This window comes from Mustela lutreola, chromosome 3, assembly GCF_030435805.1.
Source record: "Mustela lutreola isolate mMusLut2 chromosome 3, mMusLut2.pri, whole genome shotgun sequence".
In the NCBI taxonomy this organism is placed as follows: Eukaryota; Metazoa; Chordata; class Mammalia; order Carnivora; family Mustelidae; genus Mustela; species Mustela lutreola.
The window spans coordinates 168,667,059-168,682,946 of NC_081292.1; the positions used below are offsets into that span (position 1 = coordinate 168,667,059).

At 46.6% G+C, this 15,888-nt stretch overlaps 1 protein-coding gene across 7 annotated transcripts in view; it reads right to left on the bottom strand.

Annotated features, from left to right (window-relative positions):
- AGAP1 (ArfGAP with GTPase domain, ankyrin repeat and PH domain 1) overlaps nucleotides 1-15,888 on the bottom strand; it is a 505,804-nt gene that overhangs the window by 105,227 nt on the left and 384,689 nt on the right. For all 7 annotated transcript variants that reach the window (XM_059167640.1, XM_059167642.1, XM_059167641.1 and 4 more), the window contains one exon: nucleotides 14,605-14,766. In XM_059167640.1, the coding sequence (XP_059023623.1) occupies nucleotides 14,605-14,766 (162 nt within the window). The remainder of the gene's footprint in view (nucleotides 1-14,604; nucleotides 14,767-15,888) is intronic.

Consider the following 15,888-nt stretch of genomic DNA (forward strand, 5'->3'; position numbering starts at 1 on the left):
TAAGAGGGAGACAAAAATTGATTCATTCAACTGTGGGAGGTCCTTCAAGTCCATAGTACAGATGAGGAAAGAAAGGAAAGGCAGAGAGCAATGTAAGGAACAAAGGAATCCGGACACTCTTCAAAAAGTTAAATGCACTCTTCCATAAACGCTATAAAAAAAAAGTGAGAAAAAGGACCAGCTATTTTATGCCAATGTTCACTGCGACATTACGCAACAGCCTAAAGTGGAAACAGTTCAAGTGTCCATCAGCAGGTTATCATGTAAGCCAAACGTGGTCTGTGCACACAATGGAATATGACTCGATATTAAAAAGGAAGAGAGCACTGACACATGTGTGCATGGTGAGCCCTGGAGACAGGCAGAGTGTGAGGAGCCGGTCACGAAGGACAAACGCTAAATGATCCCATTTACAGACCGTATCCAGCACGGGCAGATCCACAGAGCCGAAAAGTAGGCTAGAGGTCACCCTGGGCCAGAGAAAGGGGCGACAATAAAGATCTGAAAATCAGCAGCGGTGATGGTTAGGCGACACTTTGACCGATGTCAATGAACCCTAAGCTTCCAGGGGCAGATTTTATGTTATGTATTTCCTCATGATACACAGAAAGTTTAAAAATTAGCAAAACACAAGGAAAGAAAATAAAAAAGTAAAGGAAAAAAAGATGCCTATTGAGGTATAGATCAGAAAAAATGGAAAGAGAAAATAAGAAAAAAAGCAAGAAAAGTCCCAGATAAAGGAAGTTCGAGAAAGAAAGAGTAAAATGAGAACAGAAGCAAGAACGAGGAAAATGGGGGGAGGGGCTGCAAGCAAAGGATGGAGCCCAACCTCACCTGCCAAAAGACAGAGTAGTCCTGTCTGGATGGAGTCCTTTCCAGCCCTGGTCCCCTGGCAGCATCTCAGCTGCAGGTCCAGCTTCCCCCTGCGGCCCCTAGGTCCCACCCCCATGTGGCCCCAGCATCCCCAGAGCCCCAAGTCTCTCCTAATGCATACTTCCTTTCCCAGCTTGCTTCCCTGGAAATTGCCTGCAAATGGCCTTGCAGGGGTAAATGCCCTTCCTTGATGCAGACCTTGATCGCTTATGGAATGTTCCATCCCAGTCATACAATGTACTCATTGATTTTGACAGTATGGAGGGGGGAATCAGAATACTTTGAGGTTTGGGAAAAAAGTGACACCAAGAACTAGATTTGGCTTATAAATGAATGGCTTCAAATCATGTCTTAGAGTTCTTTAAGAAAGGAACTTGGGACAAAGAATCCTCTTGGGTGAACTAATCTGATCTGTTGTGATCAGAAATAGAAGGTAACAAGTTACTCTGACACCAGCAACATATTCATCTTCAAATGTTCAAAATTTAAGAAGACCAGTGGCTCTTTACCACCATTCTGGAACCATGCATAGTTTGGAGATGATGGCTGTGGGCTGCCTTCATTTCCTCCCCCTCCATGAGTGCTCATGGTGGTGGGGTGGGGGTGAGGGGTTCTATGCTGCTCAAAACAAAACAGCCAAACCATGTCCGTGTCCCTTCCCATTCCCGCTGGCAGAACTGGGAAGGATGCTGTCAATACTGTCTTTAGCACTCCTTGAGAGCCAACGACAGACAATACAACTTACATTCACTGTTACGAGTTGTTTAAGAAAATGGTCCCAAACCACCAACCACTAGATGAATCCTTCCCTCCCTCCTTCTGGTATCCTAGTTTTAAGAGACTGATCTCCCAACACTGTGAGGAACCAATGTTTGTCAGGAGGGTGGGGCAGATTTCAAGAAAGCAGTTGGTCTTTAATTGTTTACATCAATTGATTGGCCCGTTCAGGGTAAATTACAGGTTAATTACAAGAGCTATTCTGCATTCATAGATGAAACTGTATGAGTTTATTGACTCTTTTGCTTTAAATGCAAACACTAGACTCACTTTTTCAGGTAAAATTACAGGCTGAAAGGAGATCATCATACTGTATGCCCTGCTCTTCTAAAGTTATGGCCTTTAAAACTTGCATTATTAGCTAACTGCGGATTTGGCATGTTCCAGTTGTTATAAAAACACATTTTATCAACCTGTTGAAATGCAGCAATGGGTAAGATGACAAAAGTCTTTAAGGGCTTGAATAGGAACTTATCAAAATCAAGGAATATCCTTTTGAAAACCTATTATAAAATCCTTTATTTTACATGAACTTATGCCTTAGGAAAGGTCCTAGATACGCCACAGTATGGAGTGTGGATGTGAATAAGAGATTCCCATGGGGCTGAGAGGCCACAAAGAAGGCTGCACTGCCCACACCATGCAAAGGTCAACAATCGGGGGCAATTCTGGCCATCAGTGATGGTCAACTTTGGTTTTCTGTTTTGAGGTTTTCTCTTTTCAAGAATCATCACTCAATGTGCACTGAGAGAAAATAATTTTATTTTCACGAGACTGAGAAAGGAAAAAAACCCTCTGTTTGTGCACGTGCACAGAGAACATGGAGTTAGGGATTCTGGTAAGTTCTCCTAGGGCTGTTTAGTAACCTTGCTACAGAGATGCATGGCTTCTGCAGAGAGCCACTGAAGAGGAAAATTATTCCCACCTGCAGAAAGCAAGAAAGCTCTAAATGAAAACCAAGAAAAAAGAACAAAGCTACCTATTTACTCAATTAAGAAGAGTCAAGTCAGGTTACTGAGGGACCCCGTGGCAAAATGGCATAGTTCCCATTTCCAGTGTCAGTTATGTCAATGGCTAGAGGTAGGCTCAGGACAGATTTCTAGAAACATCTACTAACAACTCCCCCCTTCCCCTCCACTGGGTTTTGGTATGTCTAACTCCTTGGTCTCACACACACACTTAAAAAGAACTTTGATGTTTTCCTATCTGATGATTCTGAGACCATCTACACACTAAGAACCAGAATTCTGAGGGTAACACAGGGAAGAAAAAATCCTGGTTCATAACTGTGGTCTCTTAGGCATATTATCATTTGCTTAACTGTGTTAGCTTCATAATGGACAATATCAAGTGATCATTCTGGTAGGAAAAATCTCATCCTTTCAAATATCACTAGGCTTTGAGATCAATAATGGGAAGTACACAACTGCATAAGCCCCAAGCTAACAGCTCTCTTAGGCATCAATCAGCAGAGCGTGCCACAGTGACCTATGACGAGGTGGTCAACTGCAGGACAAACCCACCATCTATTTTCTTGCAGACACAGATCTCTCTAGGTAATTAATGCCTTCTGACCAGGATGGAAGCTCACTGGCGGAGACCCCCTCAGAGTCTGGAGCCGCATCCCCCAGACTGTCCTGGAGGCCCCCAATGGTGGCCATGCACTCCAACCTGCCCTCCACGCTCAACATGTGTGCTTGGCGGCAAAGGACGTGGAATATCTTAAATATTACCAAACGTCGTATCATTAAACAGAAATTAGACAGAAACAAGGGAAGCCCAAGGATTGCCTGGGAGTTCAGATGCTCTAAATGGCTAATACGTCCATTTTTCACCTGAAGCCCTCTCCAAATGCAGTTTTGCTATTAAGCAAAACCCAAAGAAAGGTAATCAATTCCAACTAAAAAGCACTTATCCTGGGATGATGGTGTGCAAGGCACTTCAAACCCCTGGCTGCCTGCCAAAACCCAGACAACAGCCATCAATGTTTCTGACTCTCCGAGAGCGCAGGGGCCATGCATAATTGACTAGAAGATGGGCTAAAACTGTGCCCAATCAGTGTGTGATCAAAAACGCGTGGAATATTCAGCACCACTTGATTACACGGAGGCCTGTCCTTTCTCTCTCCTCATGAAATCTCTTCAAGGTCCAGAGTACTGTAATAAGATCATTACTGTCAAGCGCTACGAATCGCAGGCAATGAGTCTTGGGATAGGAAGTCATACTTCACAAGCTCCCCTGGTCTCCCTCTCTCTCTCTTTTTGTATTTTCCTGCGCGCAGGGACGGCACGGCGACGAGGTGGCGGATAATGATCACATCACTGTGTGGCAACTAGAAAGGCACTTTTAAGGCAAAAGCAGAGAGAAATCAGCTTAAGAGAAACTAAAACATTTTCCCTTTTGCTTTTTCCCCCTTAAAAAAATTAAATAGAATTAAACTGTGTGCAGCTGTCGCTCTTCATGAACTCTGATGTAATGTCATTGAATTTAACCATTTGAGAGATTTTCATATTGCAGCCGAGCCCATTACCCCACAGACATATGGCCAATTTCCTCCATGTCCTGAGTACAAAGGAAGCCCTTGGTAAGTTGTGTGTGTGTGTGAGTGGCGATGCCTGCTGTGGGGCTCATGGGGCCTCCCTCTTTCATGGGTGATGACACCCTGGGCTTGGAGCCTGGAGCCTACGGCATGACTCCGATGGAAAGGGATGCCGCTGGAAAGCAGAAGGGCACTGGCAAAGCTTCCTCAAGCAATAGTTTACCTCAAGACCACACCTGCTCTGGAGCCTCTCTAACATGATCCAATGACACGGGAGTGTGCCATGATCACCCCACAAGCACGTGAGGCAGACCTCTGATGAATACCTGAATCCAGCAAGGTGGGGTTCAGGCAATTGGTGGGGGGGCTTCGTCCAGGGTTTCTCTCTGCCCTCCATCTTCAAACTGTGTCACTCCCCCTATCCCCCACAAAAAGGTATCATCCTCAGAAGGAACACAAAAACAGGGATTTGTTGTGTCCGTGTTAGGTAGTTAAACATCCTTAAGTTTTAGAAAGTTTCAAGACTGATCTCCCCTTGTCACAGACAGGAGACAGCCTGTCTTCGAGTTCTGCATGTTCCAACTATTTGCAGAGTGGCTGAAGCAGTGACTCCCAAATTTCCCTGGAAGGTACCAGAGTGTGCATGTACACGTGAGAGAGTGTTTGCTAAAAAGCTGTGCCACCACGGGGGTCCTGAGGAAAGATGTTGAGGTCAAGAGTGGCAAAGGAATCACTGCTTCTGAGTTTTTTTTTTTTTTTTTTTTAAATTTTAGAGAAAGCACATGCACACGAGTAGGAGGAGGGGCAGAATGAATGGGGGTGGGGTGAAGCCAACCCCCCAGTGAATGCAGAGCCCAACGTGGGGCTTGATCCCAGGACCCTAAGATCTCGGCCTGAGCCAATACCAAGAGTCAGGCTTAACCAACTGAGCCACCAGGCACCCTGCTGCTTCTGAGTTCTTAAAAGGCCACAGTGGGGAGTGGCAGGCATGGCCCTGCCTTGAGCTCCTCCTCATGCCAAGCCCTTGAGGTCCTTGCCAGGTGGACCTGGTGCAGGTGAACAGCATGAGGTCTGGAGGCCAGAGGCAGACCTCAGATTCACATCATCTGCAGATCTTGGCCAATTACCTCCCTGAACCTCGTCCTTCACCCGTGAAAACGGGAGACAACCTTCTCCCCTACGCACTCCCCCTAAGACCACCACATTGTCTACAGGCTGCAATGAGGGCACACACTCAAGAGTGGGCACTGAATCAATCCTGGCTTCCTTCCCTTACACTTCGTGACATATCCTAGCAAGGGACCTAAGGCCCTGGGGAGGAAGATGTGGGGAGAACAGGCTTGGTTTGCGTGATTGAGTCCACAGAGTGTCTTCTTCCTTCAGTGGCACAGGAGGGCACACGGCAGCCCACAAAAACAGGAATTCACCAGGTTGTATGGCCTTAATGTTTATGTCCTTCCAAAATTCATCCATTGAAGCCTATGGTGCTGGAGATGGAGAAGGCGGGAGGTGACCAGGGTTGGTATGGAGAGGGCGGGGCTCTCACGGTGCACTTCGTGGTCTCACAAGAAGAGGCAGCGAGCACATGTAGGAAAGGCCATGCGAACATGTGGGAGGGCGGCTTCTGCAAGCTGGGAATCTAATCCTTGCTGAGAACCAGAAAGACCTCGCCCTGCTCGTGGACTTGCAGCCCCCAGAACTGGGAGAAATGGATTTCCACCATCTAAACTGCCCATCTGTGGGTCTGTCATGGCCCCAGCTGCCTGAGACATAAGGTGTATGCGGATTTGATTTTACTTTCCATTTATCAAGTTGTTTCTACACAGACCCAGTTCTGCATCTGGTCACCATCTTTATTATGTTGTTTTACATCCTTAGGAACGAAGGCCCCTCGACCTGCGTGTTTCATGCCCGCCTGCGCTGCAAGGGAGCTACGGCATCTTCGGCTAGAACCTCCCAGGGGCCAGTCTGCCCTGGAATCATCCAGGTGGAAGCATCTGAGGCCCCTGGGAGGCCGAGGCAGATTCAGACACAACATCACATGTTTCTTCTGAGCATTACAGTGTCAGTTTTCCTCTGGTACTTTTTGTGACAAAAGTCATGCAGCAAAGTAGAAGTATAAAAAGTGGCCATGCAACTGGAATGGCCAGGAAGGCCCCAGCGGAATGGCACTGGCTCTGCCCCTCCCAGCTCGGGGGCCCTGGTCAAGCACAACGCTCACAGCTGGCGGGGGTGGGGGGGGCGGTCTCTGTGTTGTCGCAGAGTTAAGCAATAACCAAGGATCCTGACAGCTTGGACTTTCTGAGAACGTCAAGAAAAAGACTCTGAGGGATAAACTTCAGGTGACTCAGTGTCCCAGATGAGGCAGCATTCCAGGAGGAAACATGCCGCCTCACAGTCTGTCAGTGAACCCTGGAGGCTGTGGGCAGCTCTTGCCAACCAAGCCCCACTGCAGAACAGTACCCCTAACTTGAGGGAAAACAAGGGCCATTGAGGTCTGTCCCATTCCCTGTCCTTTGGGAATGGCACCTTCAAAGGAGTCCACATTTCTCACGGGTGAGCCTATGCCTGCTCGCTCGTGGACGGCAAGAGACCCTGGGGCCCCCAAGCTGCCTTAGAATAAGATTCCCTTGTTCTAACACCATTCCCTTCTTGTACTCCCCCTGACTTTCTATAGCACCAGAGACTTCCTTCTCCACGTAACAGGCCATGAACGAGCAGCTCAGCTCCTCTGCAGAGCCTCCTGCGGGGACCCCAAGGGCCCGAGGGGCCTTGCTCGGTGGCCGCAGCCTGTTTACGGATGTGGGCACTGCACCAGATGGTGGGCATCCTGAAGGCAGGGGTTGTCTCCGTCACTGTGACAGCCAAGCAGGTGACCAATGCACTTCCAGGGAACTCAATCTAACTCTCTAGTTTGTGTGTACTTGAAAAAAAAGATAATATCAAAAACCCTTCTGTTGTTGTCAGTGCCTGATGACTGAGAGCCTCTGTTCTGGCTCCTCCTGCTGTGGTCGACTCATCTTTGTTTATTTCTCACCCGCCGATTCCTACAAAGGAGCTGTGGGCACCTGCAGCTCGAGCATGCTGGGAGGATGGGACCCTGCAGGACAGCTTTGGAGTCCACGGTGCCCCATCTATCATGTCCACGTCTAGAGTAAACCCTGAGCTGCATAAATCCAGCAAGTCCGTTCTCGTGGGAGCTGGGGTTACAACCTGAGAACTCGCTTTGGAAAAAAGACCTGGTTGGTGGGGAGTAATGAGTCCATCTGAAAACGTGGTATCTCCTCTGACTTCCAGATCAAGGGTGAAGAAACCCAGCCCCCCGGCTCCCTTCTCTGAGTGGCTATACTTGAGGAATATCTTCCAGGAAAAGCTTGAATTACTGGTTTTCCAATTCACTCTGATTAACTGCTCAAAGATTCAGATGCACTAACTAGTTTAATAATGAGGGAGTTCAATTATGAAGTCCTTATTGTTACAAAACATGGCTGGTGATTATGGAGGCTTCTTGTTTCCTCTCTTTTGACGCAAGGCAGCTGCCAAAATTAGAACAAGAAGCAGACCCGAGGGATGCTGCTGGAATGTTCTTGAAGATTAAAAGGAGGGAATCCAAGGTGATGTGTGCTAGTAATGCTTGCACGGGTTTCATAAACCTTCCCCCCTCCCTCTCCAGCCACCTCCAAATATGAAATTAAATGAGAAAACCACACAGACAGGAAACAAACCGTGAAGGCAGTTCCTTGGCCCTGACCCCATGCTGGCCTCATACGTCATCATGAGCAACATGGCGTGTTACCTGATGTGTCAGCTGTGGCCAAGGAGAGAGGAAGGACCACAACATCATGGTGGTATGACACTTCCATAACAAATGAAACAAACTGCCCCCCCCCCCCCGCCCAATCTTCATATGGAAAATCCCCCAATGACCCAGTGATGCCCAAACTGCATGACAGTCAACACAACCCAATGGACACCGAGGAACAGAGCTTCAATGCCCCCAGGTCTCGCCTTCTTGTAACCCTAAGTGCAGGAACAAGACTGGACGATGCATGTGCATGGTTATTTCCTCGCCAGACTACCTTTCCAAACCTCACCTCACGTATAAAACATTTTTTTCCTGAGGTAAAAGATTCACTGACTGGGCAGAGCAACCACCGTTGTGTTAGTCGGAGCTAAGCGAAGGTGAAGACGAAACTTCATTTTCGCCAAATTCAGTCCCCAGCACTGGTGTTTTAAGGTATAAATGGAGGTCGTCTCTTGTGTGTGTCTTGGCTCCAAGTTAAGGCTCTAACAGCCTCTCGGGGGAGAGAGAAGCGGAGCCTTAATTTCTCATATCTTCCCCAGAGCCAAACGAGTGGTCCTTCCTTTGTGCAGGATGCTTGATACTTGAGAGGATAAAATGATGTGCCATGTCAGGTTCTTCGGGGTGAGAGGGGAGGAAAGCTCCATCCAGGCTGACCCCTGCAACTTGGACTTAATGGAATTTGGAAACAGGCTGAGCCCTTTCCTCTGATTGCTTACTGAGTGCAGCTGGGTTGGGCAATTTTTTTCTTTTTCTCTTATCCTAATGGAGAGAGGCCGTTTGTGACTTTCCTCCACAAGGTAATATTTCAATATCCATCCAGGATCAACCATTCAATGGTTCTATAAAGACCCAGAGTGAACAACCAAGGGATCAGAATGAGAAGGATAAAACAAATTCCCTTCTGAGACCTTTGGAACAAAGCACTGTGAACCCAAGGTGGCAGGGGGTGGGGGGAACACAACAGGATTTCTGCATACCCTCTCCTATAATAAGACTCGGTAAATCCAGACTGGCTCTGCATTTTTAAAGAAAGATCTTTGCTACACAACTTCTAGATGTTATGATCCATATAAAAGTCAGTATCTTTACATAGAATCTGAGAAATATCAAGGAAGCTACTCTGTCTGCCCCACTCCTAGATTCAAAAGCCGCTCCACATACCTCAAAGACTTGCTTTTTGCCTGGTGGAAAGAGTTTGAGGCAGAGAATCAAGAGAAAGTTCTGTCACCTACCAGCAACCTGACCCTGGACAAGAAAGCCACTTAACCTCTCTCTACTTCCACCTTTTCACTGGGGAAACAGGGAAATTAACACTCGATGCAAACTTGCATGAATGTTGTCGAACTAACGAGAACCACCAGAGTTAGGACCACAGAGAATGCAGGGCTCTTTGTTTCATTTCTGCAGCGGTAAGCTCACTACTGGACCCTGAGTAAGAAGATGCCCAGAGACTATGGCAATTTAGAGACAATGCCAAAACACAGCAAGTCCTGAAAGACCTGCATTATTCCCACTGCCCAGGGGTTTCCAGGCACACGCCCTTCAACTCGGTTCTGGAAACAAATCCAGGGCCCTGAGTGTCAGCACCCTTCCAGAGCCAAACTCCCCTCCAGCCAGTGCTGTGACCACCACAGGGGGCAAGGTGCCCTGCCTCTTACAAAGTTTGCCTTCTAATATCTGAACCCAAACCCATCTCCTTGAAGTGTCCATCCATTGGTCCCAAAGAAACCCACCTAGGCCACCCAGGACAGGTGAGTTCACATGCCACCAGGCTCCTCCTGTCCTTCCCTACAGCTCTTCTAGGTACTTCAAAGATTCCCTCCATGTCATGGGCTTCAGTTCCCATGCCTGTGCTTCTTGTCCCCATCTGAATTCATCTTCACTGGTCTATCATCATCAAAGAATACAGAGCCCAGATCTGAACATATGACATTTTCCTAAATGCAATTCATCCTGAACAAATCAGATCCAATTTTTAAAATCAAGATCACCGATATTTTAATATCCAATATTCTCAAGGGTCTATTAAGTAGGAGTACAAGTAGAAATGGGATTTGCAAATTTCTTTTTTTTTTTTTAAAAACGTAATGACCACCTGCACCTTTTTTATGGTACGGCTAGAAGATGGTGGCTTCTATGAGGCTTGTTCTGCTTAAAGTTAAACTCAGTGAGAAAGTGTCTACTCTTGCCCAAAGTTAGCAGCCTCAGATCTGAGCCCTGGGAGCAACGAGGCATCCATTACCTTGCTGGGGCACTCTGCTTTCAACGATACATGAGGTCACTCTCACAAAGTCAGAGCTCGCGGCCCCAGCTTGTACCTCACACCTCCTGTACAGCACAAGGACAGGGTTGGATTATTTTAAATTTCCAACTCCCCCCCCCCCCCCTTACAGGTTCTTTCTTTATTTTAGACACACACAGAGAGAAAGAGAGAGAATATGCAAGCAAGTGGGGGGAGAGGCAGAAGGAGAGAGAGATTCTGAAGCAGACTCCCCACTAAGCGTAGAGCCCAACTCAGGGCTCGATCAGAGGACTCTGAGATCATGACCTGAGCTGCAATCAAGAGTTGGCTGCTTAACCAACTGAGCCACCCAGGCGCCCCTAGTTTTTGACTCTGTAAGTGATACTAATAGTTCCAGATAAGTCCAGTGACTGGCTTGATCATCCAAACACCTCCAGCGCTTACACATATATGCACACACCTGATCAAGTTACGACGTCAGAACTCAAAATGTTTATAAAGTTAAGGAATTATTTTACGTTATATGTATAAAGATCACAGTCTCTGCTTCTATAATTTACTAGATTCACTCCATTCATTTTAAGTTATACATATAAGCAGATGACTGTTCAGCTTAAGTTAGGTCATAGCGCATTCTTCCATCGGGTGTAGAGTTTATCACCGCTCTGCAGCATCAGAGAACTGGGACAATGACTGTGAATGCTGGTCCAGTGACAAACTTGTTGGTTGGGATGCCCTTATTTCTGTCAGGTGCACCAAGAGCCCCCATGTGGACAGTGTTTCTGGCTTTTGCGGCAGCACAGATCCTGAGAATATTATACTGTTAGCTCGTACTTTCTGGACAAACATGGTACCAAGGTAAGAAATACCTGGCACCAGAATCTTGGTGCTTGGCTGAGCGTCTAGGGCCCCTGTGTGGGGCACCTGGCTGAGGAATGGTTCAGAGGTGCACTCAGGAAGCTCTGACCATGCCCCTCAGCTGGGCTTGGGCCGGGCGCCCAGAAAACAATGGTGGCTAGCACACACCTCTGCCCTCTTGCAGGGCTTCTGGCCCAGTGCACTTAGTCAAGGGTCAGAGGCACAGACTTCCCCAGGGATTTCTGAGAGACACAATCAAAGGCATGAGCACCGCCTTGCTTCTGCTGCTTCATCTCTACCTTCTTGCCGTCTCTGCCTTGGAGGTGGACCCATGTGGCTGGTGCCTTTGGCTTCTGCTAGGATTTAGTCAAAGAAGGGGTCAGGCAGAATCAGAGTCAGGGAAGGGAATGAAGTTAGGGCAGTCCCCCTGGGTCCCTTACCCTCCACGTCACCACAGACTAACATAGGTCCTTCTGTTGAAGGTCATAGCTCCTAACCTTGCCCAAACAGCTCTCTGTCTGGGTCCTGATAACTGACCCCTCTGTTGTCTGTTACACTCCTGGGGTTCTGCACCATCCCACAGCTCTTCCCACACCTCTGCAGGCAGACCCATTGAGGGTCAACTCCCCTCAATGACCCAGCTTGAGGGTGCTATGTTTTCTCCCAGGACCCTGACTAAAGTAGCTTTCAGTGGAATTTTATTTGTCTTATACTCTGAAGACCTTTGAATCTAGTCATTTGTTCCAGCAGGTTATGTCAAAAACGATATAATTCAACTACTTTTTAAACACCTTGTAGAGAACGTTTGATATCTACAATTTCAACTTTTCACTATGAGGTCAGTCAACAAAGAATACAGTGGAAACAACCAGTCATAGAACTGGTTGATGAACATATAGAACAGGAAAGAGAAACAAATATTTTCTTATAATTAAAATTAAACAATATCCTCTAAAAATAAAACATATACAACTAGCTTTAATTTCAAGAACAGATGTTTAGACAGTTTATGCTCTTGACTTAAAGGAGCTAATAGCTGTTAAGACTATTACAAAACATTTTGTATCATTAAATCTAAAATGACCTCAATTCTCAATTGTAGGTTGCCTTATGACTTTAGAGATGTTAAAACACGAAAAAAAAAGCGTACTTCAGAAATAATGAAATATAGGGCCTCTCACAAAAATGACTCATTTACCATCTTGTATGTAACCTTTCCTAGGAAAAATGATACCTTTTCTTTTTTCCTTTTAATAGAGAATCTGTTGCCTTATTTCCTACTGGAAAGATGTCATGGCCGTTGGTATTACAGACTCAGTAACTGTGAACTAGGAAGTGAGGGGCAGCTTCCCTTCTGATCACTGGTGTTGAATTTCTGAACACACGTCAACCATTAATCATCATCCATGCTTGAGATATTGTGGCGATTTCTAATCTGGGTGTTTCTATGGTGCCTGGGAGTCCATCTTTCTGTCTGCGTCACCATCGCAGCAGTTAGGCCCTTTAATGAAAGGGTCCAAGGTTGTTTTTACGTTGAGGATCTGTCTCAGCCTTATTATACACTATTGCTCAGCATAGGATATGATCCCAGTAACTCAGGAAATGGGCTGGGAGCTTCTCAGGTGTCCACCAAATTCATCGACACATCTAAAACCTCTCTTGAGTCATGCCTGGCTGACCGGGATGCTGGTTTGAAGCCGCGGTCCTATTAAACACGCAACCACTGATTTACCTGAAGGCTGTATCTTACTGACACAGTTGTCACTCCATCAGGAGGTGGGTAGAATATAAGCAGAAAGTGTAAAATATGTGTAATAGTGTCATGTACTTAAAGGTGGACCTGATCATCAGTTTCTACCAAGTGGTGTTTCTGAAAAAAGTTGTCCAACAGAAACACGACATACCCAGTAAGATGGTTATCTGTGATACGGATAGGAGGCCTTTTCCTACAGCAAACCTTCTTCTCCCCTGGGGTACATGGGGTAAATGTCACCCAGACTGATGAGGCTCCAGGCTTCTTCCTGGTTTTACCTCCAACCTCCCATTTGGGTAGGGCATGGCCACCGGTGCACCTCTACAGCCGGATGCTCTTTGTTAAAGCAGTGTTTGAAAGTCTCAGCAACGCTGGGCATCTGTAGCTCATTCTTTTCAACTGGGAAGGTCAGAAATGTCTAGGTGGGTGCTCTGATCCATAATCATTATTTTTCACCACTCCTGATATAATAGAATCATCCTTATTTATTATAATGGGAGAAAATCAGTTTTTACTAGCTAAACTTGTTGACAGGCAGCCTAAGGGGGGCAATAGGGTAAGAGATTTGAAGAAGTGCTCTCAGACTCTTCCCTGCTCGCCACCATGAGAACCCTGGCAAGCCACTGGAAACTCTGAACTCCCGAGTTCTCAGATGCGTGAAACATGCCACAACTCAACTCACAGAATCATGTGAACAACAAACCCCCTGCACACACCATCAACTCCATTCCTTCCTTGCTAATGTACACATTGTGGGTTCCCAGGCACATGGCTGGATACTAGGAGGGAAGAAGGCACTTTTTCCAACATTGCAAATTGTAGTTCTGAACAATCAAGTAGAGGATTCGGGAAAAGCATAGCAGAAACAGAGGAAGAGAAAGCGTATAAAGTTATAAAAGTATTTCCGATGCCTGTGTGGAATGTGTGTCGAAAACAGACTCTTACTATTGATGGTGTCACAGACAACTATTCATGTTAAACAATGACGCTACGAAATTTTTATCTTCCTTTGACATATTTCTTCAGCTTATTGACTACAACTGCATTAATTTCACTCTCATAATGGGTGTGTGTGTGTACACATGCGCATCTCCACTTTGCATCTGTGAAATAAAAAAATGTAAATCCATCTGAAGGAGTGACTTCAGAAAGATCACATCTGGCCATCATTGAGAATAAAAACTAAGGGCTCAACAAGTAAAAGGAGAACCAAGACAAGCCATGACAAACTGTGACAACTGGAATATTAATAGAGTCCACAAAACAAAAAGAATAGACAGACACTCATAGAAGAAGCATTTATCATAATGTGTTGCTGAAAGCCAGGATTGGAGTAGCTGTCTTATAAGAATTAAGACCAGCCAATACTAGAAAACACTTCTAGAATAGGAAAGGAAACTGTCTTTGTTAGAATAAAACAATATGGCGCCCCTCCCAGTTGGCGTACAGGGTGCAGAGGCTGGGTCAGACCCAGAACCTGACCAGGCGGGTGACAGGGAAACCAGGTTTACCGTCTACCAGATGATGACTGCTAGAGGGGAAGAGAGTTGATCTGGTGGAATGATCTCGAGACTCAGTCAGTGACGAGGCAGCTCCAAGGGCCCCTCTGGGGCAGCCTGGCACACAGAATACACGTGTGGTGACCAGCAGCGCTATGCATGTGCAGTCCAAAGGATATGGGACCTCCCCAGCTTGAGAAATAAAAACTAATTTCCAGGAATGCAGACTCTCACCCTGAGCTCCCCGGGAAACCTTACCTTCAGCGGTGCCGGAGAGCCCGTCAGCTTTGAAGTTGCTGGTACTTTTCTTCCTTCGGTGCTTCTTTCTGTTCGCGTGAGGGGAAGGGGGCGGGTCGAGCTTGGGGCTGGTGGTGCTGGAGATACTTGGGCTGGAGCACACGGAGTCGCCCAGCCCTGTGTCTGCCATGGGACCAGAAAAGACAAAAGAATGCAAAAGTTAACACTTATAAAGCTAGCTTTGCAGAAATACGAAAGCAATGTTCCTCCAATAGCCTACCAGGTCCCACAAGTATTATTTTTTAGGTGAGCTCACTGGACTGAAGGCCCCAAAGCATGCAGTATTAAAAGTTCATGGGGCTGTTTCCTCTAATGTAACACCTCCCATTTAAAAAGAAAAAAAAACCTGTACCCCTGGGGATAAAAATATATGTTTATAAAAAAAAAATAAAAATAAATGTGCTATTAGTGAGTTTCAAAAAAAAAATAAAAAGAAAAAAAAGAAAAAAAGACTTCATTTCTGGATCACTGTAGGCTATGAATTTAAAATCCTCCACTTTGCATGCCTGGGGTTCTGGAAAAGCAAAGTGAGAAGTCCATGCTTTTTACTAGTTTATTTTTCTCATCCCATAATTACCCTGATCCATTAGGAAAGAAATCAAGATGTCTGCGGACGCATACGAAGGTGTCCTGGGGGTGGCTCGGCCTCTGTGCATGCACACAGAGGAGAGGGAGTCCCAATTAGCTCACTTCCACCCTCAATGTCACATACAACTGCAGCATAGGTTTATTATTAGTGAAAAACAGCATGCTGTCTCTCTCCCCATAGCAGACCTGCCAATTTTTGATTCTCTGACTCTTCGGGACCTACCCTGTGTCAGGCACATTGACAGGCAATGGAACTGTCCCAATGTCCCAATGACCATTCCTCCATCCCTACCCTTGAGGAGCTGAAGCCTCACCATGGAGGCAGATGAGGAGAACAGGCAAGGACGACTGGTCTCTGCCATGGCAGGGCTGGCCTTTTGCTCCTTCACTCTGCCCCTTGGGCAACCACTCAATTCAAGGCACCACTTTCATTCCCAACTGTGCACCCTAATTCTTTGGTCACTCCACAGCTATACTGCTCTCTCCCAGATGAATGTTTCTCATCCCTGCACTCGGAGGTCTGCCAGTTGTCTGGCTCTAACCAGCATGCCTGTCCCCCCGCGCAGCCTTAGATGCCCTTTCCTCCGTTTGATGCTGAGCACGGAGTGTCGACACCATTCCCAGCAAGCTTCCCCAGGTCCCTCCCATCACCTGGTA